This window comes from Chiloscyllium plagiosum, chromosome 28 (assembly GCF_004010195.1).
Source record: "Chiloscyllium plagiosum isolate BGI_BamShark_2017 chromosome 28, ASM401019v2, whole genome shotgun sequence".
Taxonomy (NCBI): domain Eukaryota; kingdom Metazoa; phylum Chordata; class Chondrichthyes; order Orectolobiformes; family Hemiscylliidae; genus Chiloscyllium; species Chiloscyllium plagiosum.
Window position 1 is genome coordinate 39,756,567 of NC_057737.1, and position 27,923 is coordinate 39,784,489.

General features: G+C 43.0%; 1 protein-coding gene across 1 annotated transcript in view; it reads left to right on the forward strand.

The window, feature by feature from the left end:
• Window positions 1-803: 803 nt before the first annotated feature.
• clip2 (CAP-GLY domain containing linker protein 2) overlaps window positions 804-27,923 on the forward strand; it is a 142,674-nt gene continuing 115,554 nt past the window's right edge. The window contains exons 1-2 of the mRNA XM_043718733.1: window positions 804-1,506; window positions 1,615-1,845. Of these exons, the coding sequence (XP_043574668.1) occupies window positions 1,743-1,845 (103 nt within the window). The 5' untranslated portion in view covers window positions 804-1,506; window positions 1,615-1,742. The remainder of the gene's footprint in view (window positions 1,507-1,614; window positions 1,846-27,923) is intronic.

Genomic DNA, 27,923 nt, shown 5'->3' on the forward strand with positions numbered 1-27,923 from the left:
CTGCCTGTATTGCTCGCAAGACAAAGCTTTTCACTGTGCCTCGGTACACGTGACAATAAATTCAGTTCAATTCAATATTGTTGGGAACTGTACCAGTAGAGCCAAAGTGAAATGGGTTTAGTTAACCTCAGTATCATTACTAAGGGGACCAGATTTCAGGTCTAAAACACCTAGAATACAGCATGAACTGGCAGTTAGCATTCTGTGGGCCCATGAGGATTGGAATTAGACTGGTCAAGCTCAGTGAGGTTCCACACAGTGAGGAGATGTTGAGTCATCACCCTGCGCTGGGCTGAATTGGATCTCAAGTCTCAGAAGGGATTTTCCATTACCACTATCCAGTGTGGCACCCAGCAGCTCAAACATGTCTCGGTGCTGTAGGATCGCACCTGACAAACTCTGGCAGATATTCGACTGCAGGTTGCATCACAGCTTGAGCCTGAAGTTTGTTGGATGAGACATTAAACCAAAACCCTGCCTGCCCTCTCCAGTGGATGTTGACCCCCCCAGTGATGCAGTAATAGTTACCCTGCAGTCAGGTGATCTGTTGGTGGGAGCTTGCTTTGTGCAAATTGGCTCCTGGACATGACAGCAGTGACCACACCTCAGCACTACCTGATCTGGGACATCCCCTAGTGGTGAAGGTTTTTTTGGATAGTATAAATGTAAATCTTTCTTTAACATTATAATTCTGGCTGAATGTCTGTTTGTTTACACTTTCCAGCAGGGGTCAGGGTTCGGAGTGAGCAGGAACAAGGACTTTGCCTGATTTCCTCTTCCCAGTTTGGTCACAATTGGAAAGGAAAACGCAAACGTCGGGGGGGGCGGTTTACAAATAACAGCAACAACAAAAAAAGGAGGGGTTTGTTTGAAGGGGATCTGGTGTATTCCTTGTGGCTGGAATGTCAGAGTCCCACATGGCAGCTGCCACCAGCCAGACCCTTTGGCACTCCTACCCTCTCTCTCACCACACGATTGCTGTCCTTCTAAGCTGAGGGTCGGCGGTGCTTTCACCAGATTCAAGCTTCCGTCTTTGTTTGCCATTCATTTCCTGCCCCAGCTGCTGCTTCCACACCACACCCCCCACCCCCTCCCTCCCTCCCCACTCTATCACTCCCTTTTGTTCATTTCCTCAGCAGAGAGTCAATCACAGTTGTAAGTAAGTGCCTCCCCGGCTCCTCTGACCGGCGTTTGGGAACATTGCAGTCCCGGGGAGCTCTTCCACACAGCGGCTGCTGGCTTGTACCAACCCAGCGTTTGGTTTTGCTCTTTTGTTTTTGCAGAAAGCTGCATTGGACAGCTCCCTGGCATCTCTCCCGTCCTTCCAGTGAAGGGGACTGTGTGTGTGTGTGAACTCCATGTGACCAGGGTTTGCTGTCAGCTCTTTCTCAGCATCTTTCCATCCGAGCAAGGCACAGAGAGAGAGAGAGAGCTGCAAGAAGACTCCAGTGCAGGGGCCAGGACACTGAACAGCAGGGAGAGAGCTGCAGGAGAGGACAGAGACGGGTAAGGGGGCTGCTGACGCTGCAGTACTGACTCCAAAACACTCCATGCAGATTGCTCCAGACTGTGATGCATTTTCGTCTCATCTTTGTGTATTTTTTTGTGTTTCAGATGAGCAGTCGGTTTCTGCAAGGAAGGCAGCAATGATAATCTGGAGGGATGTGTGATCTCCACTCCCAGTCCACTTGAAGAAAGAGCCGTGTCGACTGGTGAGAGAGGAAGAGGCAGCCTGTGGGGAGATGAGCCTGCTGAAACCCAGCGGGTTAAAAGCCCCAGGTCGGGGCAACAAGCACGCTAGCCCAATGGGCCGTGGCTCTGCAGCAGTCGCTGGGCCTAAAGAAGGTAAGGCACAGACAGTGAGAATGAGCTGGGAGGGAAGGAGTCAGTGCGAGACCAGCAGCTCCATTCCCAGATCACTGCAGTGCTCGGGGTTTCTTTGAGACGCACAGATTCTTTGCCTTTGCACCTGCTGAAGGGATGACACACAAGAGCCTTCTTTCTGGGGAAAGGGAAAAATCACGCGAGGCCCTATTGTGTGAGGCATAATTGTAATTATCATTGGAGCATTCTAAACTGCTGTGAAAATTAATTTACCTGTCTTCACACAGTCTTGTGGCGTTCAGCCTCCAATTTTAGTTGATAACATTCCTGTGAAGCTCATTAAGACTTTATGCTATGTAAATGCAAATTGATATTATGAATTAAACATTGTAATAGAGAGGTCTACAGCACAATAAAAGCCTTTCAGCTCATGGTGTCTGTGCAGGTCAAAACCAACCACCTAATTATTCTAAGCCCTTTTTCCACCTCAGCCCATAGTCTTGGTGTTGCACATCTAAATGCTTTATAAATGTTATGAGGGTTTCTGCATCTCCCACCCTCACAGGCAGTGAGTTCCAAATTCCCAGACCCCCTGGGTGGAGGATCTTTTGGCATATCCCCTCAAAACCTCCTGCCTCTTATCCATGTCACTGATCCCTCAACTAAGGGGAAAAGTTTCTTCCATAGCTACGCTATCTATATCCTTAGTAATTGTATATATTTCAGTTATGTCCCCTCTCAGTCTAAAATGTTCCAAGGAAAATATTCCCAGTCTGTCTAATCTGTCCCCAGAACTATAACTCTCCAGCCCAGGCAGTACCCCAGTAAATTCTTGTATTCTTCACGTTAAATGCTCAGGGACTATCTTTTAATTTTCAAATCCCATTCCTTTTTTAGCGTTCCTTAGAGAATGTGGTGAAAACCACCTTCCCTCAAAGTTGACCTTTTCCTTTTGATGGCTACATTTCTTCAGAGTGTTTTGAATACTTTGAACAATTACTGAATTTACTCCTGTCCCTAAAATTAAGCTTCTGCATTAGCTTCAGTCCTCCAGAAAATGAGCAGAATGACACAGGTTGGGTTGAAAAAAAAGTATATTTATTTCTTGTGAGACTCCCCGGTAATTTGGGAGGTGTCACAGCCTCCCAAAGATTCATAGAAGAAGAAGAATCTGTACAGTATGGAAACAGGTCATTCAGCCCAACAAGTCCACACTGACTCTCCGAAGAGTCATAGAGATGTACAGCATGGAAACAGACCCTTCAGTCCAACTCGTCCATGCCAAGCAGATATCCTAACCTAATCCATTTGCAACACTTGGTCCATATCCCTCTAAATCCTTCTGGAGCATCCCACCCAGACTTAGGCCCCTACCCTAATCCTGTATTTCCCATGGCTAGTCCACCTAATGTACACAGCCCTGAACACTATGGGCAATTTAGCATGGCCAATCCACCTAACCTGCACACCTTTGGACTCTGGGAGGAAACTGGAACACCCAGAGGAAACCCACGCAGACACAGGGAGATGTACAAACTCCACACAGACAGTCACCCCAGGCTAGAATTGAACCTGGGATCCTGGTGCTATGGAGCAGCAGTGCTGACCACTGTGCTGCCCTAATGTGCCCATCTTTCCTGGAGCTCCATGTTTGAACCTCTCCAATAAGGCCTGCATCCCTTCACAGTATCAAAATGATCCTTAGCCAAAAAAAAAGGCATCTTATACGCCTGTGCAAAAAGTAAACTGTTTATCTTCTTTCTCAATCTGACTACAGCCTCTTTTGTCACATCACCTTCCTTTATCATCTCTCCACACTTATCTAGCGAGTTGGCTGACACCCAGCTGATTCCAGCCTTCTCTCTCACACAAAGCTAGTGAATCACCCGCAATGGATTTTCTTCCCATTTTTTCACTGTTTAAATAATGTTTTCATGATTTCATAGAATCAATATTGGCATGGCACATTTGGCCATGAAGGCCATTTGGTCCATCATTTCAATGCTGGCATTTTGAAGGAGCAATCCACCTATCACTATCCTCCAATCTCTGTATGCATCCCTGACATTACACCTTTTTGATTATAGAATATTTAGAACGTGTGGAAAAGTTATGGCACAGAAGGAGGCCATAATGCCATTTTGTCGGCACCTGCCAAAAAATGAGCCGCTCCACCTAATCTCATTTTCCAGTATGTGGTGCGCTCCCTGGAATTTATCGGACTTTGGGTGAAGATCCAGTCACCGTTTAAGTGACTTGAGGACTTCTGCCTCCATGACATTTTCAAACAGTGAGTTGCAGACCCCAAGGATTCCCTGTCTGAAAAAGCTTTTCTTCATGTCTGAATAGGGAAGATTTGGAGGGATATGGGCCAAACACAAGCAAGTGGGGCTAGGGTGTTTTAGGAATGTGGTCGATATGGACTAGTTGGACTGAAGGGTCTGTTATCATGCTGTATGACTCTATGACTGTGAATCTCCTCTCTGTGCCTCCCGTTTCTTATCCACATGCTTTCCCCCGGTCATCCCAAAGCACAGAATCTACTTCAACCTGCGTGCTGACCACACCCAATCTTATCACACCACCAGACAAAAGGAACAGAAAGCACTAGAGAAACTCAGTAAGTCTCTTTGGAGAGAAAGCAAAGTCAACATTTTGAGTCCTGTGATGCTGCTTCAGAACAAGTAGTAACTAAGAAAAGGTGGCCATGTATTCTGAAGATCAGGGAGAGTTCTTTTGTACTATCGTGCCACTCTCTGGACCCCTCCCACTTAAATCCAGTACTGGATGTGCAGCAATTTCCTCCAAATAATTATTGGGAAGATGAAAGATGTTCCAAACGCTATTCCCTAGCCACCGACACCATCCCACAACAGTCACAAATGTCTGAGGCTGAACTGGACTCTCAGAGCTGGAGTGTTATAATTGACACTGAAGTGAATTCCCAAGCACCTATCTGTGCCATCAGTACTAACCCTATCCAACTCTGTTGTTGAAATGCTCAGCAATAATTGGAAACATGGAAGTGTCTTTTATTTGTCTTCAAAGTAGAAGACTCAAAATATATCTCAAGAAAAGTGGAAAATCAAGAGGATAAAGGGTGGGAAGAATACAAAATGCTTATTGGAGAAAATTTATAGAAAATTAATGGGACCAAGGATTGGGGAGTGTAAGGATGGTCTAAGGCCATGACAAATGTGATTTAAATGCAAGTATTTCTTTCTTCTTACTTGTTTAATATGTAACCAAAGCTGATAATTATTTGATACCAGTAAAAAACTGCAGAAAATTTCCAATTCCAGCACAGTGGAGAGAAAGACTTTTAAAATGCTTTTTAGATTAAGTGGATAATGTGATGAGGCAAATTAAACAATGACCCTAAATCATGAGATTTAACTGGTTTGAAGTTGGTGTGTTTTCTGGAAATGTTACTATCTCCACCTGGGATTGTCAACACCAATGTAGAGTTGTTTGTTTGTGAGCATGCTGGTGCACTTGATCAGTCTGAGTAAGTTAGAGGGCCTATTATATACAGATTGAAAAGTGTGTGATCTGCTTCATTCAGCAGACACTTGCATTTACTGAGTGGTGCCTGTCTTCCATTACGAGGAAGATTGGAAATTGCATTCCTAAGTAATATATTGATTTTCTTTGTGTGTGTAATGATGGTGAAAGGTTGACTGGTTGCAGACATGTCAGGCTGCAGCGTTGACAATGTTGTCTAGCAACAAGCTACTGACTTGGTAAAATGTCATGCAGTAGAGTTTGCATTCAAAAAATTGGGCAGCATTTGCTATGTGTTACGGAGTCTTGCATGTTAAATTTCCCCTTCCATGCCTCCCTTTTGTAAACTGTTCAACTATTAACGATACTGTTACTTTGCTGTTACTCAGTCTGTAGTATATAATGATATGCTGATACAGTTTGGTGATTATATGAGGGAACGAGACTGGTGGGGAGCAGAAAGGCCAACTTTGAGCAATCGAGCCACTTAATCTGTTTCTTTACAGGAAACGCCACATGCCAACAAGACCTTTGACCACATGGAACATCACAATTTTATCCACTTCTATCTTTATTTAGTGTCTACAAATGCAAACATTTCAGCACAGAAAGCTTAACAGCCATTGAGAGGGGCATCTGATTTCAATTCCTCTTCCTAGCACAGAGTCCATCCATACCCTCCCTTCCAATCTGGCCAAGTTATCGACTTGAGTGCCTGCGGTGTGTTGCATTTACCCATTGATCTGTTGGGGGATCCTTCTTATTGAAGAAAGTGTAGGCATGGAGTAGACTTCACTGAGTCATTGAGACAAGAAAGCGTTCGGTGGTTCATGTTTGTGGAAAGTTACATAGAATGCACTGAGTGACATTTTGTACTTGACAGAAAATGGTTAGGGGCAGATGCCCTCTGCGCCAAAGGGCAGTTTCTATAATACATCTCGGCACTGGAAGCATTAATACATGAATGCAAACATTGGTGTCCCTGTATTCATCCAGATGGAGGGGCAGCATTTAATGTAGTGATGGGGATATTGAACTTTGGTTGGAGAGCCAGCGAGAGTCTGGCATCACCTCTTTAAGAAGGCATGGTGGATTGAGTGCCTACTGGGTTCTTAACTGGTCGGTGGTCTATCTTTGTCAGGGTCAGGGAGACTCTGGGGAAGTGGCCCCACCTACTGATGGCCAGAGGGCCACATGAGAGCTGGTGGCTGGTGCTGGTATTACACCCACATGAGTCTCAGCAGCATGAGAGACCAGTGATGGTGTGAGGTTCATTGAAGGGGTGCAGCCAGTGGGGAGAATAGGGTGAAGGGGCTAAGCAGCGAGGGTGGGATGTGGATAGAAGCTGCCGAGCTTCTCTATTAGCCTCAGAGAGCCTTTGAATGAGGATCCTACTCCCACTAGAAGCCCACAAATACCCCCAAGGTTTGCTTTTCATGCTGCCTGTGTGGTGAGACCCCTTTCAATGCCCTTTTAAGAACCTCAGTTAGTGATGGGGCGAGAATGCCGTCCACCAGCCTTTCCACTATGTACATAATCAACTTCTCAACTCTCTCTTGTTTAAGTGTCCATCCTCCAGCCTGAATAAATAAGAGAATCCATTTTTTCCTACTGTCTCCACAGACAGTACTCAATCAATTCATGTTGTAATCCTCTTGTTGAGACTGGGTTGATTACCATGAGGGCAGAGTGCTGGGCACTGCTGCTCTCCAGTTAACCCCAAGGTATTAGTAACTGGCACTACAGTATTAGAAAGCTAACAACCGGGCTTAAATTGGAGTACACAAGACCTTTGAGCTTGTGTTCGGAGAGGGATAGATTCCAACCAGTTTTATATCATATTACAGTTATACAGGGACACTACTGAAGCTTTTGAAGTGATTTTTGAAGTGAGATAAAACTGGCTTTGCATTGGTGCATCTATATTTTGAGAGGATTTTGATTTTCTGGAACATTATGAGGCAGAATTGTCTGAGAGACAAATCACCATTTTAACCCCTTTGAAAAAAGTAAATGATGAATTTGCCCAGCAATTCCTGAGTTTTGATGAGTTTACCCAGCTGCCTGACATTGGCTGCTAATACAAGCCATTGTCACAGCCACAAATGGACATTCTGTGCTAAATTCAGGCCGTGCAGAAATTATTGCACCTGCTTCCAATTTTCCCTCTTCAGAGTGGCTGGGGTGAGAACAGCCAGCAAGTTATCATCGTCTCTTAGTGAGTACCTCTTGTCCGTCACACCCCTCTATCACACTTCCAAGTGGTGCACTCAACATTCTGTACCACACTTTGATACGGAGCACAGCAACTTGTATTTATTTAGCATCTTTAATGGAATAAAACAGACTGCGGTGCTTCAAGGGGTCATTAGAAAACACAATCTGACACTTAGCTGCAGAAGGCAATATTAAAACAGAGACTAAAAGGTTGGTCAGAGAGGTCAGTTTTAAGAGGGGGAAATGATGGCCTAGAGGTATTATTGCTAGATTGTTAATCCAGAGACCCAGTAAATGTTCCGGGGACCCGTGTTCAAATCTTGCCACGGCAGAGGGGTGGAATTTGAATTCAATAAAAAAAATCTGGAATTAAGCATCTAATGACCATGAATTGATTGTTGGGGGTGAACCCCATCTGGTTCACTAATTACAAGGGAAACTGCCAAGTAACCATCTGCAATTAGATTCACTCTTGGAGAATAATGCTGGCCTGGCCAGTGATGCCCTCACCAATGAATTTTTAAAAAAATCTCTTAAAGGAGGACAGAGAGAGATTTAGGAAGGAATGCCAGGGCTTCATGTCCAGCCATTGAAAGCATGGCTACCAACGGTGTGGTGATTTTTAAACTTGGGGGTGTTTGAGTCCAGAAATGGACGTAGACCAATATCTTGGAGGTTTGCGGGTCTGGAGGAGATTATAAGGATATGAATGAGGATTTTAAAGTCTGTTTCACCAGGAGCTGGTGCCATTCAGCAAGTGCAGGGGACAAGGGGGAAATGGGATTTGATTTGAGTAAGGGTGCTGTATTTCACATGTACACCCATGGACAATACCAGTGGAAGATTAGCAACGGAAGGATAAGGGGTTGGATTTTCACTAACCAGGCGGTTAGTTTGCACTGACCAATTTCCTAACTCGAGAAGACCTGATGAGTTTAAAGGGTCCCATCACATGCTATTGTTGGACCCTGGGAGGAAGGGGCACGATTGAGCCTATCCTGCAGCCTCTGGAGGCAAATCAGAGAATGCCATGGAGGCAGGTAAGTGCAGGGGTAAGCTGAGTAGAAGACATGCCTCAGACCTTTAAGACTTTGGCCCAGCTGTTGGGTCCTTTAATCCTCTCTCTGTGCCCCTCACCATTCCACCTCAATGGCCACTTTGGTCAGGGGGAGGGGAGGAGGCCTCAGGAGATGAAAAAAAACGTTAGAACATGGTTCAGAAGAAAGCCTCTCACTTGTGGAAACCCATTCAATGAGGTTAACTGCCCTCTAATGGCCAATCAGTTATAAAAGCAAAAATGTCTATTCAGTAATCACTGCAAAAATGACTAATCCTTTAATATATTCTTAAAACTGTCAATTTTAAAAACATTGATGTCTCTACTGTAAACTAATGATATAGAAGTTATGAATTACATGATTTGGAAATTGAGTCATTTTAAACTTGGGGTTACTGTATTTTCAAATTGCACAGCAAATTTGCATTTTGCTGCCTATATTTTACTAAGGAAATCTGTAGCAGCAGATTTAAAAGTATTGAGGATTGGATGTTTGCATCTGGTTCCCATCCGCCATTTTTAAAGGTGGCTGGAGTCACTTGGATGTTAATTTTTCCTGTTTGTTTGTTTAAATTAGTTAATCCGGTTGTGGGTTTTCATTTTAAAAAAAAAAGGCTGAGATCAATAATACAAGTTAGGTCCGTGTATCCAGGGACTTCAGCATATAGATGGAGTTGGGATGGAATCAGTAATGACTTAACTGAAGGGCTGATTGGCCTACACTATTTTTATAATCCTAAAGTGTGGAATGAGTTGAACTTTCACCTGCTTTCTCAACTCAACCTATCAAATTGCAAGCACAAAATGTATTAAAATTGCATCCTGACTCTAAATATAATTTCACACACCAGAGCTATTCCTAGCCAATAGTATTCATGAAATTCATTTGGTCCACTTGCCTTCCTTTGGCATACCAGATCCTCAAATAGTGATCTTTTAAAATTTATTCCAAGTTTAAAATCAAAGTTATCAGCTCTGATTGAAAATATTGAACAACAGGACACAGAGTGGTTTAAGTTGAGAGGCTGTTGCATACCCTTCTTTGGGAGGGGTAAGGAACAGAGAGTTCTATGATTTCAAATCTCATTTAACCAGTGTTAACTTTCCAACATAAGCCCTTGTGAATCATTTCATCAACATTGATGATTTCACACAGCAGTTTAAATCCTTAACGGATCCCCTTCTTGGAACAAAAGTTCTGCAGGTCACATCGCACAACTTCTGTTCTGAAGTTGTTCCTCTTTTAAATCCTCCCAAACATCAACTCCTGTTTAAAATGCCCAGCAAAATCTTCAGTGTTCATCTCTTTATGGACACAGATTGCAACTCCATGTCAGATGCGATCTATCAATCTTGTCAATTTTAGGAGTTTTTGTTTAATAGTTTATATAGTTGCTTACAAAGGAGCAATGTTTTTCTAAAAAAGATTCAGCAAGATGTTGTTAGAAAGGCTACGTTTGACATGTTTGACATTTTATACGGTTGTTTACATCAATAACATTTCCATTTATTTGTCAAGAAGACAACATCACTTGATGAAGATGGTGAATGACCCTTTTAAAGACTCTGTGTATTGAAGTTTCTCCTCTTAAAATGGAGTCAGTATGACGGAGACATGTTTAAAAAAAGTTTTATTTAGTTTGTACTACTTTGGCATGAAACCCTTTCCAAAACATTAATTTCTTCAACCGTACATGCCAAGTGGATGATTCATCCTCCCCTTCTCCCGAGCTCTGCAGCATCATGGATATGCTAGTCTTCACCCAATTTGCTTTACTCCATCTGATGTCAGGAAGCAGCTGAAAGCACAGGATACAGCAAAAGCTATGGTGCCTGAGAATATCCCGGCTGTAGTATTGAAGACTTCTGTACCAGAATTAGCTACAACCCTAGCCAGGCTGTGCAAGCTGCAACATAGGTATCTACTCTGCTCCTGACATTTTTAAAGATTTGGTCAAAACATAGAGAATTACTGAAAGATGACTGTCGTTATGTGAAGGAGCCCTACCAAAACAGAGCTTAATGGGAATCAGATGGGCAACTCTCTATCTGGTTATTGGAGATGAGTCACCTCAGCCCTGGCACATTATTCATTGAAGTCGTGGCCCCAGATGTTGGATTGTGTTATCAATAACCTTCCCCTCTTCAAGAGATCAGAAATGGGGGTGTTTGCTGATTGGATAATGTTTAATACCATTTGTGCTTCCTCAAATATTGAAGCAGTCCACAGCTGCACTTGCTGAGGCGTGGACAATATTCAGGATTGGGCTGACAAGTGGATAGAGGATTCACCAACTAATAGACGATAGAGAGATTTGGGATAAAGAGAAACAGTTTCAGGGTAGCAATCTGCAACTTTTGTGCCACAAGGATCAGTGTTGAGGCCATAGTTATTGACAATGTATATTAATGGTTTGGCTGAGGGAAAGGAATATATTATTACTAAGTTTTGGATGAAAACAGGTTGTAAGGCAAATGGTTAAGATAACAGAGTCGGCAGGGGGAAATAGACGGGTAAGCGAGTGGGCAAAACTTGGCAGCTGTGATATAATGTGGGAAAATGTGAGATGTATGTTTGGCAGGAAGAATAGAGAGGCTGAATTACTTATATGAAGAACAAGGTAAAAACAATAACTGCAGATGCTGGAAACCAGATTCTGGATTAGTGGTGCTGGTAACTATAGCAAGCTACAGCACAGAGGGATTTTGGGGTCTTTGTACGTGAATCACAAAAACCTCGGATCCAGGTTTGATCCAAGGGGCAAATTAAAGGCATAGTATTTATATGGCGAGTATAGTTAGGCAATGGTAATCCCGGGATCCTGTTAGTGAGCGATTCAGTGAGGACAACGGCATTGAATATTAAGGGGTGAAGATTAAATTCTTGTTGTAAATGGTCCTGCTTCACATATGTGGTGTGAATGACCAGATCTTGTTGCATTTGAAATGGACTCCTTCAGTATCTGAGGAGTCGTGAATGGTGCTGAACATTGTGCAATCATCAGCAAACATCCCCATTTCAGACCTTGTGGTGGAGGGAAGGTCATTGAATCAGCTGAAGATGGTTGGGTCTTGGACACTATCCTGAAGAACTCCTGCAGAGATGTCCTGGAGCTGAAATGACAGATAATAACAACAATCACAACCATCTTCCTTTCTGCCAGGTATGACTCAAACCAACAGAGAGTTTTGTCTCTGATTCCCATTGACTCCCTTTTTGCAGAGCTCCTTGATGCCACACTTGGTTGAATGTTGCCTTGATGTCAATGGCTGTCACTCTCGCCTCACCTCACCTCATCCCTGGAATTCATCTGGTTTCTCCATGTTTGAACCAAGTTGAGAGTGTGGTGCTGGGAAAGCACAGCCGGTCAGGCAGCATCTGAGGAGCAGGAGAATCAACGTTTCGAACATAAGCCCTTCATCTTTCCTGATGAAGGGCTTATTCCCGAAACGTCAATTCTCCTGCTCCTGAGATGCTGCCTGACCGGCTGTGCTTTTCCAGCACCACACTCTCGACTTCGATCTCCAGCATCTGCAATCCTCACTTTCTCCATGTTTGAACCAAAGCTGGAATGAGGTCAGAAGCTGAGTGCACCTGGTTAAACCCAAACTGGGTGTCACTGGGCAAGTTATTGCTGAGCAGATATTGCTCAATAGCACTGTTTGATGACAACTTCCTTCACTTTACGGATTGATTGAGAGTATATTGATAGTGTGGTAATCGGCCAGGTTGGATTTGTCCTGCTTTTTGTGTACATGGCATACAATTTTCCACATTGTCGGATAGTTGTAACTGTACTGGAAGAGCTTGGCAAGTTCTGGAGCATAAGTCCTCAGTGCTATTGCTGAAATGTTGTCAGGGCCCATAGCCTTTGTCATGTCCAGTGCCTCCAACCGTTTCTTGATATCACATGGAGTGAATGGAATTAGCTAAAAGCTGACATCTGTTATTCTGGGGACCACTACAGGAGGCCAAGATGGATCATCCACTCAGCGGTTCTGGCTGAAGGTTTTTGCAAATGTTGAAGTCAGGACTGTTTTCCTTAAAGAGCATAAAGTGAAAAGAGACTCGATAGAGAGACTGAAAATCATGAGTGGTCAACACAGAGTACAGACTGAAACCATTCCCACTTGAGAGGTTGGAGAATGAGCAGAACCATATATGAAGTATTTTATTTTATAGAAAGCACCAATGAAGTAGGGGAGAAACTGTTCATATAGCAAGTGGTTAAGGTTTGGAATATTCTGCCTGGGAGTGTGGTGGAGTATTTAAAACAGAATTAGACTTAAGTGTGGAGAAGAAGAGTATACAGAATAGTAGGAGAGAAGGCAGGAGAATGGCACTGAGTGCATAATTCATTTGGAGAGCCATCACAGACACAGTGGGATATCTCTGCATTGTAACCATTTTGTCATTCTTCATCGACAAGATGTACCACAGCATTTCACCACGGTTCCTGGGATCTCTACCATGTAGGAGGACAGGGGCAGCAGATACACGGAGATCCCACCATCTGCAAGTTCCCCTCTGAATCCTGACTTGGAAATATACCACCATTTCTTTACAGTTAGTGGAGCTAAAGCCGAAACACTTTTTGCAACAACACTGCAGAGTGCAGTGATGCAAAACGATAGCTCTTCACCATTACAAGGGAAGTTAGGGATGGGCAACAAGGGTGACATGGTGGCTCAGTGGTTAGCACTGCTACCTCACAGCGCTAGGGACCCGGATTCGATTCCGGCCTCAGGTGACTATCTGTGTGGAGTTTGCATATTCTCCCCGTGTCTGCGTGGGTTTCCTCCGGGTGCTCCGGTTTCATCCCACAGTCCAAAGATGTGCAGGTTAGGTGAATTAGCCATGCTAAATTGCCCATAGTGTCCAGGGATGTGCAGGTGAGGTGGATTAGCCATGGGAAATGCAAGGTTTACAGGGATAGGGTAAGGGTCTGGGGCTGAGTGGGATGCTCTTTAGAGAGTCAGTACAGACTTGATGAGCCGAATGATCTGCTTCCACATGGTTGGGAATCTGTGAATCGTTGGCTTTGCTGGGGTTCCCTTTATCCTGTTAAGTAATTTTTAAAAACGCTTTGAGAGCTTTACATACTTTGCAGCAAAGTGTCTTTGGTTGGATCATTTCCCAAATGTCAGCACAATTTGGAACCATTGGCCTGCAAACAGTCCTTTTTAAAATGTTAGATTTCAGATCAGGCTCTGGACACATTTGGGGCCTCAAGGTATTGTTGAGTTCATTCTTGTCCCTTTTCTACAGCAGCTGTTAGCACTGGTTCAAGGCTGGAACTGCAGCTGCTCACAGTTGTAATGGAGAACCAGTGAGTTTGAGTGTAAACCAATCCCGACCAACAAAAAATACAGTATATGTGCCCTCGGAGTTCAAAACTGTGTCAAAAATACTCTGCGTGATGTTATCGTGTGGGTGTCTAGTGGAGGCAGTTTTCCTTCCAGTTTAATTTTATCATCATTCAGAAAGGACGAAAACTTTCCTTCAAATGATAGAGTAAAGGCTTTGAAAGAAAAGCACTCATTAGTGCCAGAATGTCACTAACAGTCATTTCCTATGCAATGAAGCCTCCGAACAACTCACTGAATCGACATCCCACACTCTTGCCATGCGACAGTAAACTAAGTGAAAACAAATCTGTCTTATTCGGGTCTTTCAACATCTATTATTGTCTGTGCTTTGTTTAACTCCACGTCAGTTAACAAACAGCAAAAAATACTTCGCTAAAATACACCAATTGAGTTGTATGTATCCATCACTAGAGTAAAATCCTTTTCATAAAAAAAACTGAAATAACAAAGTATAAAAATATTGCAACTGCCGATGGAAGAGTATTGACATAATCTACTCAAATGCCTGACTACGCTGCATGACATAATGATAAGTGATGCCTGTGTTGGGATGTCAATGCTGAGGAATTGGAGACTCAGCACTCCCATCTAAGTGGACCGCTGCTGTGATAGATGTTTCCCTGGGCGATTTCAGCATTTCACAAGTGATTTTGCCTGATACCACACAACAACACTCTCTACCCCAAACCCCCAACCTCACTACCTCACTGTGTATTTTGAATGCTGGCCTCATGTCTGTATGTTCAAACTGAAATTAATGTCAGGTCCGTAGCAAGATATTAGTGGGCACAGCCCCAAAACTTGGTCAGAAAGATAGGTTTTAAGAAGGGCCTTAAGAGGAAGGGAAAGCAGTTTAAGGAGGATATTCCAGGGATTAGGGTCTTGGGAGCTGAGCGCAGAAATACTGATTAAAACCAGAGATAAGCAGGGGGCCTCAATTTGCAGAGATCTGAGGTTTTCAGGGCTGGAGGATTTACTTGACATCTTTGTGCACATTCACTCAAAAAGTGTTTACAAATATAATTAGAATCTCTTTATTTGACTTCCTATTTCTATTTTATCAATGTGTTCATGGGTGTCACAGTGGCTCCATGGTGGCTCAGTGGTTAGCACTGCTGCCTCACAGCACCAGGGACCCAGGTTCAATTCCAGTCTCAGTCTGTGTAGTGTTTACACATTCTCCCCTTCTCTGTGTGGGTTTCCTCCGGGTGCTCCGGTGTCCTCCCACATTCCAAAGATGTGCAGATTTGGTGAATTGGCCATGCTAAATTGCCCATAGTATTCAGGGATGTGTAATCAGTCAGGAGTTAAATGTTGAGTAATAGGGTAGGGAAATAGGTCTGGGTGGGTGATTCTTCCGAGGTTCAGTATGAACTTGTTGGGCCTAAGGGCCTCTTTCCGCAGGGATTCTATGAAGACTGTACATTTGAGGGTACAGAGGACTTTACAGATCCAAAGATTGATTTAGCTGAGTATATGGACAGAACCCAGCTGAGATAATGGGGCATCAACAGTGGAGAGACGGTGACCATCTCCTGTTGCCTCTTTCTAGAAAGTTCTGTGAAGCCCCAGCTTGAGAGTGTTAGGCTGTTCCCAAGGCCTACCTTCAGCCTTGCTCCCCATGATCCACAATCAGCATTGTAAAATGAATATTTTGTATTAGAATGATTACAGACTTACATACATGGGTAAAGGAGAATGTTCCAACACTGGTTCTGTATTCTCATTGTTCTATACTTTACGCAGGATCTGTACAAGAAGGAATGTGCGTTAGGATATGTTTTGTGAGTCACATGGTCAGATACAGTGTGGCTCCTGCATCAACGATTTAGATGACTTTAATGTACAATTTACACAATTGATATTCAGGACAATAAAGTGGGCTGGATTTATATGCCTTGATTTTATTTAATGGCTCTCAGTTTAGGAATATTCATAAAGATGTACAATTTAAAAAAAAAACTGCTGTATAAATGGACTGCCGTATATAATAAAGTTTTGGGAAGACTACAGTGTAAATACCTGAAAATTTATTTGGCTGTCAGTATATGTGAATGTATGTCTGTGGATTTAGACATTTCATTCTCACTTCATTTGCTTATGTTTTGTTTTCCAAATAGTTCATCCAACTTCTTTCCACCACTCTAACTTTGCCACTGTTGGCACTGCCCCACCCACACCATCTTGTCGCATGCAGGCACTGGGCAAGCCAGCTATATACTATCCCCCAGGATCAAGGACCCCTGGGCTGGAAGGGTGGGGGTTTACCAAGAGCTGAAAGCCAATCAAAAGGTGGGAGTGAAGATGGAAGCCATCTTCCCCCAATTAAATGGCGTAAATCTGAGACAAGTGAGGGCTTTGAGGTTTCAGCCATGTTTGCAGTTGAAGATTTACTTTGTCAGTTGTTTACATCAGGAATTCAGTTTGCTGTTTTCGTATACACTGTCAGCTCAGATACAGTATGGTTAAGGCTATCGCTCCTGGTCATAACCTTGGTAAACCATCCTTCACTTTATTAGTTCATTTCCCCAGTGATCAGAAAATCATTGACCTGATAGAGAATGTAAGCTTAGATTCACTTTATCATTAATTATAGGCGATTCTTTGGGCCAACACCTTTTATACAGTTAATTTATCCATCACTTCTCAGTGCAGTCACAATGATCCTTCCCTCAGTCTGACCTGGGAATCAGAAGCAGCTCTTACAGTGTGCTAGCCAGTGTTAAACGTGGGCTGGAATATTCTGGAATGTTGCACTGCTTCTTGGCAGCGAGACAGAGAGCAAGGCTGGCTGAGAATTTCACTTTCTCAGCTTTTGGCATATGAACAGTGTGAACGTGATCAAATTACATTGAAGCTGCAGCACAGACATGGGCCATTCTGCCCCGCTGGCCTGAACTAGCATTTGCGCTCCACACAAAGCTCCTCCTTCCAGTCTTTAATTGGTGTTCAGATGGCACTGTGGGAAACAACTTTGACCCACTCTTTCAGGCTGATTGGTGGAGTATATACGTCAGGTCTTCATTTTCATCATTTCCACTGAGAATATAAGCAATTCAGGTCTGCACTTGTACCTGTGGGCTGTTCTCGGATAGAGGGGTGGAAGATGGGAACCTGTCTCCATATTTCCCATTCTTTCACCTCCTGTTCTTCACCTGCTTAGGGGAGACTTGCCACATTTTCATAGAGCAGTTAGGCATGAACCTATAGCACCAATAGCTGTCATATCAGAATGGGTAATGGGTGTATGAATGGACAGTTGGAAATTGCACCCAGCACAGCCTAGGATCAGGCCTGTCTATATTGTATATCTGCTGACATCCCAGTCCACCCCCTCCATTCAATGTGTATATTCTTCAACTTGATTGTCATGTAATGCCTAGAGGATACTTGTCTATTGCATTAAATCTGAGAGCAGTCTTTCACAGAGGAGGAAATTGAAACATAGAATTCCTAGACAGTGGAAAGAGGCCATTCAGCCCATTGGGTCCTCACTGACTCTGTGAGGAGCATCTAATCTTGACCCAGCCTCCTGACCTATCCCTGTTACCCTTCATTTCCCATGGTTAATCCATCTAACCTGCACAATTTCACACTGTTGGTGGAAAGTGGAGCACCTGGAGGAAACCTACACGGACAAGGGGAGAATGTCTGTGTGGAGTTTGCACAATCGTCCAAGGCTGGAATCGAACCCAGTTTCCTGGCACTGTGAGGTAGCAGTGCTAACCACTGAACCACTGTGCCGCCCTAATACTGTTCATGTTGAGTCGAGGTGCCCATGTAAGGGGGCACCCAGATTTGAACCGAAGTCCTCTTGATCTGCAGTCAGTTGTGCTACCATTGAGCCATGGTCCCTGAATATAATGTATAACCCATTGCCCAGATGTTGCTGTTCTTCTCCGTTCCTGTTATTTGAAGGATGGACATGACAGGGTGAACCATCCATTCGCCAAAGTCTCCCTGTGTTGGTGGTGTGTAAAAGGAGTTTCACTCATTCAGCACAACCAAGCCAATCAGCATTCCCTTCACTCCCAGTTATCCAGCCTCACTGAAAGCAGACCCGGAGAAAGAAAAGGGGACAGGAGAAAGGAAGGAAAAAGTACTGAAAACAGAAAAAGGGGAAAGAAACACAAGTGAAGCAAAGGCACAACAGAGCTGCCATCTAAAGGAAGCGATGATGTAAGAAGAGAAAGTAGAAAAGAACAGAAAGGAAGAAGCAAACAAACAGAGGGGGTGTAAATTATAACGGTTTGGGAATGCAAATAAAGGAGAAGAGATGGGTTATCAAATAGAAAGGTATGAGTGGGAGAGTAAAGTAAGAAAGAAAACTGACACTCTTTTCACTCCTTGCTGCTTTGTGTTAACTTCATCCCAACATGAGGAGATTTTGGATTGTGTGAGTGTGTCCATGGGCTTTTCTTTGTGCCTTTCTTTATGTTTGACCTTGTGTAGTGACCTTGCAACTTTCTGACACTCCACCCCAATGTTTGCTGTATATGATGAAAGGTGAGGTTTCATAGAAGGAGTTAATTGTCTCTCCCATTTACTCCTGTAGTTGCTGTCTGTAAAGCCTCCTCCTTTTAATTTTGCATTGGTCACAATAAATAGAAACCACAGCTCTATAAAACGCAGTAATCAAACCAAAATAAGTATGTTATTGAGCAGTCGTCAGTCATAGATTTCTATGTCTTGTGCAACGGAGGTATATCAGTGAGGTTCAAAGGTGTGTTTCATGATTTAAAACTCTTACAATAGCATGATTTTCACATCTACCATTGAGCAAAAGGTTTGTTTAGAGATCCAGGCCTTTGCTTTGTGTCTAGTTTCCCATTCAGTATTGTTTAAGTAACTCCTTCGAAATTATCTTTGAAACCAACAAATCTGACTTTACGTAAGATGTAATTTGACAGTTCACAAACATCTCTCTGAAGATCCCACTGCGCACACTTACTGCATGGGTGACATCTTCAGCAGTTTCACTAGAGGCTACTCTATCAGTGCCTCTTATGGGAAAGACAGAAAAGACCAGCAGGTGATGCAGGTGAGATGGAAACCAAGTACTATTCAGAAGAGATTGTTCCTGTACTCTCACCCTGTCCTGAGTCGGCTATGTCATTGTGTTCTGTGCCAGGTAGTTGAAGGACATTTTGAATAGAATGGTCAATTAAAATCACATGAGGCACGTACCCACTGATATCTCACTGTTGTGCACTGTCATCAAGTTTAACAAGCTTTCCAATGCATGCAGGAAGACATTTGTCAAAACCCCTAGGGTGTCCTCCCTGGTATATCTGATTGTAATGGTGTGGTCTGGGCCTGTTTGCCAATGTAATAACAGACCGGAATGAGCAATCCATTGTGGATTTTCCAGTAGGTCATCCCGGTGGGAAGAGGAACCCAGGGTCAGCAGGTTCTCTGTGGACCCACATGGATAGTCAGTCCCCTTCCCAGAGCTCGATGATTACCTTGTGCTATCAGACATTGGCTTCTGCCTGTTGGCCAGTTTTGGACTAGTAACTAGGTGGTGGTATTGGTGGATGTTCTACCTTCAGCTTTGCCAATCTGACTTCCACCTTGATTTGAAATCATGGCCCTAGTGCTTGGTCAGATAGCCTGATGATCAGCATTGCCTGTCACCTCTCGAAAAATTGAGAGTAATGTTGGAGATTGGGTATAATCCAAATGTCCAGTCAGTGTCTCTTCGTATATTTCCATTGTTTCATTCAGGGTACAGTAATTCAATGTAGATGTAAAAGTACAGTCAGAATCCCCTTTCCCAGAGGGTAACTGCAATGTCTGAATAAGCCCTGAGACAGGCCCAAGTCTCCAGTCCGTATTGATTTAGTTGACTTTTACCAGAGTTTCAGGAGGGACACTTTGGCTGTCCCTGGTAAAATGAGGAAAGCAGCCAATTAGAATATTCTCAGCTTAATTATCATCATGCAACTTATCTGGAAAGTTCACATTGAAATACTGAGTGCGAAATAAAAGAATAAACTAGCAAGAAACTAAAAATGAAATGTAAAAGCGTCTACAGGTCTGTAAAAGGAAAATATCAATAAAAACGAATGTGGGTCTATTTCAAGTAGAGTCAGGAGAATTTATATTGGGGAATGAGGAAATGGCAGATAAGCTAAACAAAACCTTTGTGTCAGTCTTCATAGAGTAACATATTAAATACTCCTTTGAATTAGTGGAGGCTCCCAGAACTAGTATAAATTAGACACTGCAAGACATTAATGGTACTAGAGAAATTAATGGGACTGAAAGTAGATAAAACCCAACCCCTCAAGCTAATGATCTGCATCCCAGAATGGATGAAAGAGGTGGTTGTAAAGGTGATAAATGCATTAATTGTCATCGAGCGGAACTGTATAGACTAGAATAGTCTTGGAGGATGGGAAGATGGCAAATGTAACCCCAGCATTCAAGAAAGGAGGGAGAGAGAAAACTATTCATCTGTTATCTTGTCAAAAAGACAGAAAATGCTAGGCACTCAAATTCAGGATGTAATGACATGCCAGTTAGAAACCCAAAGTTTAATTGGATGGTTCGATGGATTTAAATCATGTTTGACCAATCTGTTAGAGTTTTCTCATGGAGGAACGAGCAGAGTAGATGTGGTATATTTAGATTTTCAGAAGGCTTTGAAATAGTCCCACACAAGAAGTTGGCAAAAAAATAAATTGGAACACATGGGAGAGGCAAGAATGTACTGGCATGGATTGAGGACTGGTTAACAAACAGAATAGGAATGAGTGTAACATTTTCAAGTTGATTGAGCTGTGACTAGTGAGGTACCATAAGCTTCAGTGCTTGGGCCCCAGCTGGTCACATATATTGATGATTTGAATGTGGGGACTGAATGAATTATGTCTAAGTTTGCAGATAAGACAAAACTGGATGGGCAAATGAGTTGTGAGGAGATTGATTTGATTTATTGTCAGATGTACCAAGATACAGTGAAAAGTTTTGTTTTACGTGCTCTCCAGGCAGATCATACCATGCAAAGTGCATCAGGGTAGCGAACAGAGTGCAGGGTACAGCGTTACAGCTGCAGAGAGAGTGATCGGAATTAACATTTGAGAGATCCTTTCAAAAGTCTTATAACAGCGGGGAAGAAGCTGTTCCTGAATCTCTACATGTTTCCAAACTTTTGTATTTTCTGTCCAACGGAAGATGGTGGAAGAGAGTATAACCGGGGTGGGAGGGGACTTTGATTATGTTGGTTGCTTTCCCAAGATGGCGGATAGTATAAATGGAGTCAATGGATGGAAGGCTGGGCTGAACAGAATGATTATATGATATATAAGAATAAGACCTACTGTAGGTTGAGGGGGATTTGGCGAGGCTAAGTGAGTGGGCCAAAATATGGCAGATGGAATGCAATATGGAGAAATGGGAGCTTCTGTACTTTAGTAGAAAAATGGAAATAAAGAGTATTTCTCAAATGGCGAGAGGCTGGGCAGTGTTGAACCTCAAAGGAGTTGGATGTTCCTGTTCATGAGTCACTGAAAATTAAGACACAGGTAGAGGAAGCAATTAAGATAAATAGAATATTGGCCTTTATTACAAGAAGACTTGAGCACAATAATAAAGGTGCCTTACTGCCATTGTAGAGCATACCTGGAGCATTATGTGTAGTTTTGGTCTCTTTACCTAATAAAAAATCTACTTGCCATACAGGGATTGCAGTAAAAGATCATCAAACCAATATGTGCAATGATGGGATGGTCCTTTGAGGAAATATTAAATAGACTTAGTAATATTCTCTGGAGTTTAGTAGAATGAGAGATGATCTCATTCACACATACAGGGATTGACAAGCAGGAAGGATGTTCCCCATGGCTGTGGAGTTCAGAATTAGGGATCTCAGCTTCAGAATAATGGACAGGCTGTTTCGGACTGAGATAGAGAGGAATCTCTTCACTTGGGAATCGTGAGCCTTTGGCATTGCCCACTTCAGAGGCCTGTGGAGATGCAGGCTCTGAATAAGTTCAAGACTGAGATCAATAGATTTCTACATCTTAAAAACATAAATGGATATGGGGATTGTGTAGAAAAATGGTGTCGGCGTAGAAAATCAGTTTGAATTTCATGGAATGATAGAGCAATCTTGAAGGTTTGAGTGACCTACGCCTGATCCTAGTTGTTATGTAATGTTCTCAGGGGGACATGTTGGGTTCAGTTTCTTCTACTTTCCCCTTGGGATGTGAATATCACAGGCTGGGCAGCATGAATTGTCCACCCCTAATTGCCCTCAGAAGGTGATAGTGAGGCCCTGCTTTGAAAAACATGCAATCTCTGTGGTGTAGGTACATTCATAGTGTTGATGGAAAAGGAACGCCAGGAGTTTGATTCAGCAACACTGAAGAAATGGCAATGTAACTCCAAGTTAGGATGATCTAGAGCTTGGGGAGGGTGACACGTAAGGATGATGGTGGTCCCATGCATTCACTGACCTTGTCATTCTAGATAGTAGAGCTAATGGGTTTTGAAGATGCTGTTGAAAGAGCCTTTGTGAGTTTCTACAGTGTGTCTTGTAGATGGTACACATTTTCGCCACTACTTCATTGCTGGGTGAGGTAACCATTCAGAGCGATGGTGTCAAGTTTCTTGAGTGTTTTTGGAACTGCTGTCATTCCAGGCAAGTGGGGAGTATTCAATCACACACCTAACTTGTGCCTTGTTGATGGTATATAGGCTTTGGCGAGTTAGGGGATGAATTACTCGCTGCAGTATACCTAGCCTCTGAATACTGATTAGATTCTCTGGTATTGGAGACAGTCATTGTCAGGATCTTGTGTACGTGGATTTGACTTGTCATTAATCAGAGTCGAGAGTGAGGCGCTGGAAAAGCACAGCAGGTCAGGCAGCATCCAAGGAGCAGGAGAATTGACATTTTGGGCATAAGCCCTTCATTAGGAATCTCTTGCTCCTTTTCCAGCACCACGCCCTTGACTGATACTCCAGCACCTGCAGTCTTCACTTTCTCCTCCTTGTCCCTAATCAGCCCAACCCTGAATGTCAGCTTGTTGTTTACAGACATGGACTGCTTCAGCATATCAGAAGTTGCAAATGATACTAAACACACTGTAAATAGTATCCCCACTGCTGACGTTACCATGGAGGGAAAATCACTGAAGAAGTAGCTGGCTCTGAGGCATTGCTCTGAGGAACTCCTGCAGCTATATCCTGGGGTTGAAGTAATTGGTCTCCCTTAACCAGAGCCATCATCCTGTGACCAGTACACCTTGATGTGGTGAAGACAGACTGCTGACATTCACCATCTATTCCAGATTCATCCAGGAGGAATGAGTTCTGACTTGAGGCACCTATATTGTTGCACGATTCTTTGTAATCAAAGAGAAAGATGATTTTGCTTTTAGAAAACAGAACTCCAATGCCTTTTGAGCCATTCAGAGATTGACTGTCTTATCTGCTCTCTTTGATCAATAGAGGTACAAAGAACATGGTTGTATATCTACCTTGTCTTTAAGAGAGCCTACATTCAAGGACTCCATGTGTGGTGTGTTGGCAGTGTCACGACTGCCTACCAGTTAGTGTAGAGGGTTTGTAAGCTCCACATGTAAAACTCCATTCGTTTTCTATAATGTCTGCTTTATAACTTATCAAGCTTTTGACAGTGTTAAATAAATTAACGCACAATGTTAGTAAATCCCTAACCAGTAATTTATTATCAGACCATTTATCATTAACATTACAGAGACCACAGTTTTAGAATTAAGGTTTATTTGAAGAGTAGTGCACTGTGGAGATTGCCTCAACTATTCTTATATCCTGATAGTTGATATCTGAAATGTTGTATTGCAGTTGGGGCTTGTTGGGAATTGGCAATAACTGCATTACTCAAGAAGCTGCAGAACACAGAGTTTACTATTGTTCCACCCATCATCTGTAATTATAGACTATTTGTATTCTGGGTTCTTGTAAGTCACTCACAGCTCCCTAGATCCTCACAGTTTGCCAAGATAGCTCCATAAAATTCCTAGAGCGATCTCAAATCAAACAACCAATTATTAAACTATTCTTAAAGCTGTTGGGTCATTCTCCGATCTTCACAGGAGTTTCCTTGTCTTCAGAATAATGCTTCACTGAGCAGGAATAATTTGAGGCTTTAGCTACCAAATAATTAATTTTATTCAGAGTAATAATAATGCAATAGCCAAGTGTAACAGTTCCTTTGATTGGGTTGCCTGAACACGCAATTGTAATATTTTACATATTAAAGTTAGTCTGCACAGTCTGTATAACTGTAAGAATGTCATGTGGGAGCCAGATTTTGTCGCTCCTATTGTGCAGTCTCTCACTGGGAGCGCACCTCAGAAGTGTGAAACAATGGAGGGAAGGGATGGAAACAAAATTCATCCCATCATAGCCATCACTTAGGATTAATCGGGGAAGGATTTCTACCACATTCCTGGCATATGCTGGAAGAACACATCAGGATGTCTCACATTCCCAATCTGTTAGCTACTGTCTGATTCCTTTTCTCAAGTAGAAACTCTACCCTGACAGTATAGGTACCTCATAGGACTGTGTGACATTGTGCTGTTTCCCAATAGGAATCCTGGCTAAACACATGTATCAAAAACAGATGGGGGTCGAATCTCTGCTGGAACAGCTCCTAACTGTTGGATGCAACTTTGGCAGGATGTCAGTGGAAAGCCAAAGTGCTCTTTCCCCAGTGTTTTTGTGGATCTTAACCTGATATTACACCAGATGATTGAGGGATCCCTTGTTTATTTCTCACAACTCCAGTTTTAGCCAAATGCCAGGGATGTTAATGATTGAAATTCCTTTCTCAACAATATTACATCTGAGATGTTAACTGTTCCCTAGCAAGGGGACAGCTGCTTTCGTTGAAAGAGTGGTTAAGGAGAACATTACACGTTTGCGTAAAACAGTCGTAATTTTTAGTCTGTGCAGAATCTCTGTCACCTGATTGTAAACCTCATCTCTACTCATTCACTTTTTTGTAAAATAGATATTTTTATTGAACTCATTCACTCTTTAATAATTGATAATTCAGTTTCAGAGGTTATCTCTCTATACACTCACTTATATCTGTCCCATCAATTATTCCCTGAATTTTTTTGAAACAATGTGTATTTTTATTGAGTTTTGAGAAGATTTGCAGCTCAGGTTGAGGTTCTGGATGTAGGTTTGCTCGCTGAGCTGGAAGGTTCATTTTCAGACATTTTGTCACCATACTAGATAATATCTTCAGTGAGCCTCCAGTGAAGCACCGATGGCATGGCTCACTTTCTATTTATACATTTGAGTTTTTTTGGGTTGGTGATGTCATTTCATGTGGTGATATCATTTCCTGTTTTTTTTTTCTCAGGGGGTGGTAAATTGCCTTGGATCCCATGTGTTTGTTGATAGAGTTCCGGTAGGAATGCCATGCTTCTAGAAATTCCCGTGCATGTCTCTGTTTGGCTTGTCCTAGGATAGATGTGTTGTCCCAGTCAAAGTGGTAAAGATACTACTGAGAGTGGGTCATGTCTTTTTGTGGCTAGTTGATGTTCATGTGTCCTGGTGGCTAGTTTTCTGCCTGTTTATCCAATGTAGTATTTGTTACAGTTCTTCCAAGGTATTTTGTAAATTACATTAGTTTTGCTTGTTGTCTGTGTAGGGTCTTTCAAGTTCATTAGCTGCTGTTTTAGTGTGTTGGTGGGTTTGTGGGCTACCACAATGCCAAGGGGTCTGAGTAGTCTGGCAGTCATTTCCGAGATGTCTTTGATGTAGAGGAGAGCGGCTAGGGTTTATGGATGTGTTTTGACTACTTGTTTGGGTTTGTTGCTGAGAAATTGGCAGATTGTGTTCATTGGGTACCCAATGTATTCAAAAAGACATGACCCACTCTCACTGGTATCCTTACATGCGGAGGAGGAAGGACACCACTTCGACTGGGGCAACGCATCCATCCTAGGACAAGCCAAACAGTGACATGCATGAGAATTCCTAGAATTCCTAGAATTCAAACCAGAACTCTACCAACAAACACATTGACTTGGATCCCATTCACCACCCCCTGAGAAAAAGAACAGGAAATTACATCACCATAGGAAATGATGTCACCACAGGAAATGGCATCACCAATCCAAACATATAAATAGAAAGTGGGCTACACCACCAGTGTTTCATTTGGAGACTCACTGAAGATGTTGCCTAGTATGGTGATGAAACGTCTGAAAGCGAACCTTCCAGCTCAGCGAGCAAACCTACATCCAGAAGATATTTTTATGCCAGCTTTATTCCTGACTCTCTTGGAAATGTTGACTGTTGAGGTACAGTTCCATTGATGCCCTCCCCCCATATCCCAATAAGTGCATTGTCTTGGTGTTAGATTCAGTCGTAAATACTGTATTGTCTGTACCAAGCAGAATGGTGCAATCGAATTCTGTGGCCAATTGCCCAAAGGGGCCACTAATTAGTGAGGGGGAGGTGGGTGTGAGGAGGGGAATGCTGGCACTGAAGACAATTGTGGTGTCTCAGCTGTCTCCTCACCGACCAAGAGAGACCAAGGATCAAACTGGGAATTTCCTCATTTGTACGGATCTGTGTACATCGTCTACTGGTTCTTTGGATTCCCTGTGCTGTTCCTGATGTGCTCTGTACCCTAACACAGGAGAGAAACCTGCCAGTGCTTTACCCTAAATCTGTCTCAGGAATCCAACATTAAATCTGATGTAGATGCCAATAAAATCTATTTCAATATCAATACTGTCAGTGAATTAAATGGGACAAGACGTAAATCTCCCAACATTCCTGTCTTCCTCTGTAATATTCTTTCTCCCTCTCAGAGTGCACCTTGTCAGCATGGGCTGCATTATCTCTCTCACTAACTTGGACAATGTAGCAGCCCCCACCCTCTAAGTTTCGAACACCATTCTGCTGCTTGAGTTTAAACTTTCATTCACTCGTCGCCCCTGTGCCCCCTGATCTACCCGAGGCCCCAATTAAGCCACACTTGGACTTGAAAACTCTCATGTTTAATCTTGGTCTCATCACTCCCTGTCTCTGTTATCCTCTTCAGTCCTAAAGCCTTCCTGCATCTTTGTATTCTCCTCTTCTAATTCCAATCTCCTGTGCCTCCCTGAATTTTACAGCGTCCACTGGTGCCATTTCTTCAATTGCCCGTGCACAAAGTACTTGGAACTTATTCCTTGAACCTCTACACCTCCCACCATTTCTTAAAACTCCTCTTTCTCACCAAGATTTTGGTAACTTGTATTAATAGTTCCTGATGTAGTTTGGTGCCAGTTTCTCTCGATTTGCGTGCCCAATATGATCATCAAGTGCACCTTCAGGTTTAGTAAATTCCCTCCATTCAACCCAAATTACACATCTCTCCATAAGTTTGCGAGTAGACCTCCAGAAATCTCTACAAAAGGAAATGCAGCACACTTATGTGCCCCACCCCCCTATCCCTCCCTGCTCCCATGGCTTGTGGAGACAGGGGGGAATTACTTTGATTGAAAATGGCTTTCAGGTAGCTCGGGTTAGAATCAAAGGCTCACTAATAACATGAACCTGAATCTATGTATTTTACCTCCATTTCCACCTGACTAGCCAGTGGTATTCTGAAAGTGGGCAGAAGGGATAGCCAGTCAGTCACTGATGTTGGGAAATGGTCAACTCCAAGGCATGCTGCTAAATTATGGGGAATGGCCCTCTTTAGGATGCTGTCTGTTGTGGTTGTGAGGAAAGCTGAGGCAACAAAGACCCAGGCTTCCTCCTTCAGAGACAATCAATAGGCCATTTGCGGAGTGGGGATGAGATAACTGGGCTCAGGATGAGCTGGTTCAGTGCGCCCCATAGTTTAAAGGCATGCAGTCTGCCATCTTTTATTTAAATTTTGATCTGAACTTGAAAAGGTTCAGAAAAGATTTACAAGAATGTTGCCAGGGTTTGAGCTTTAGGG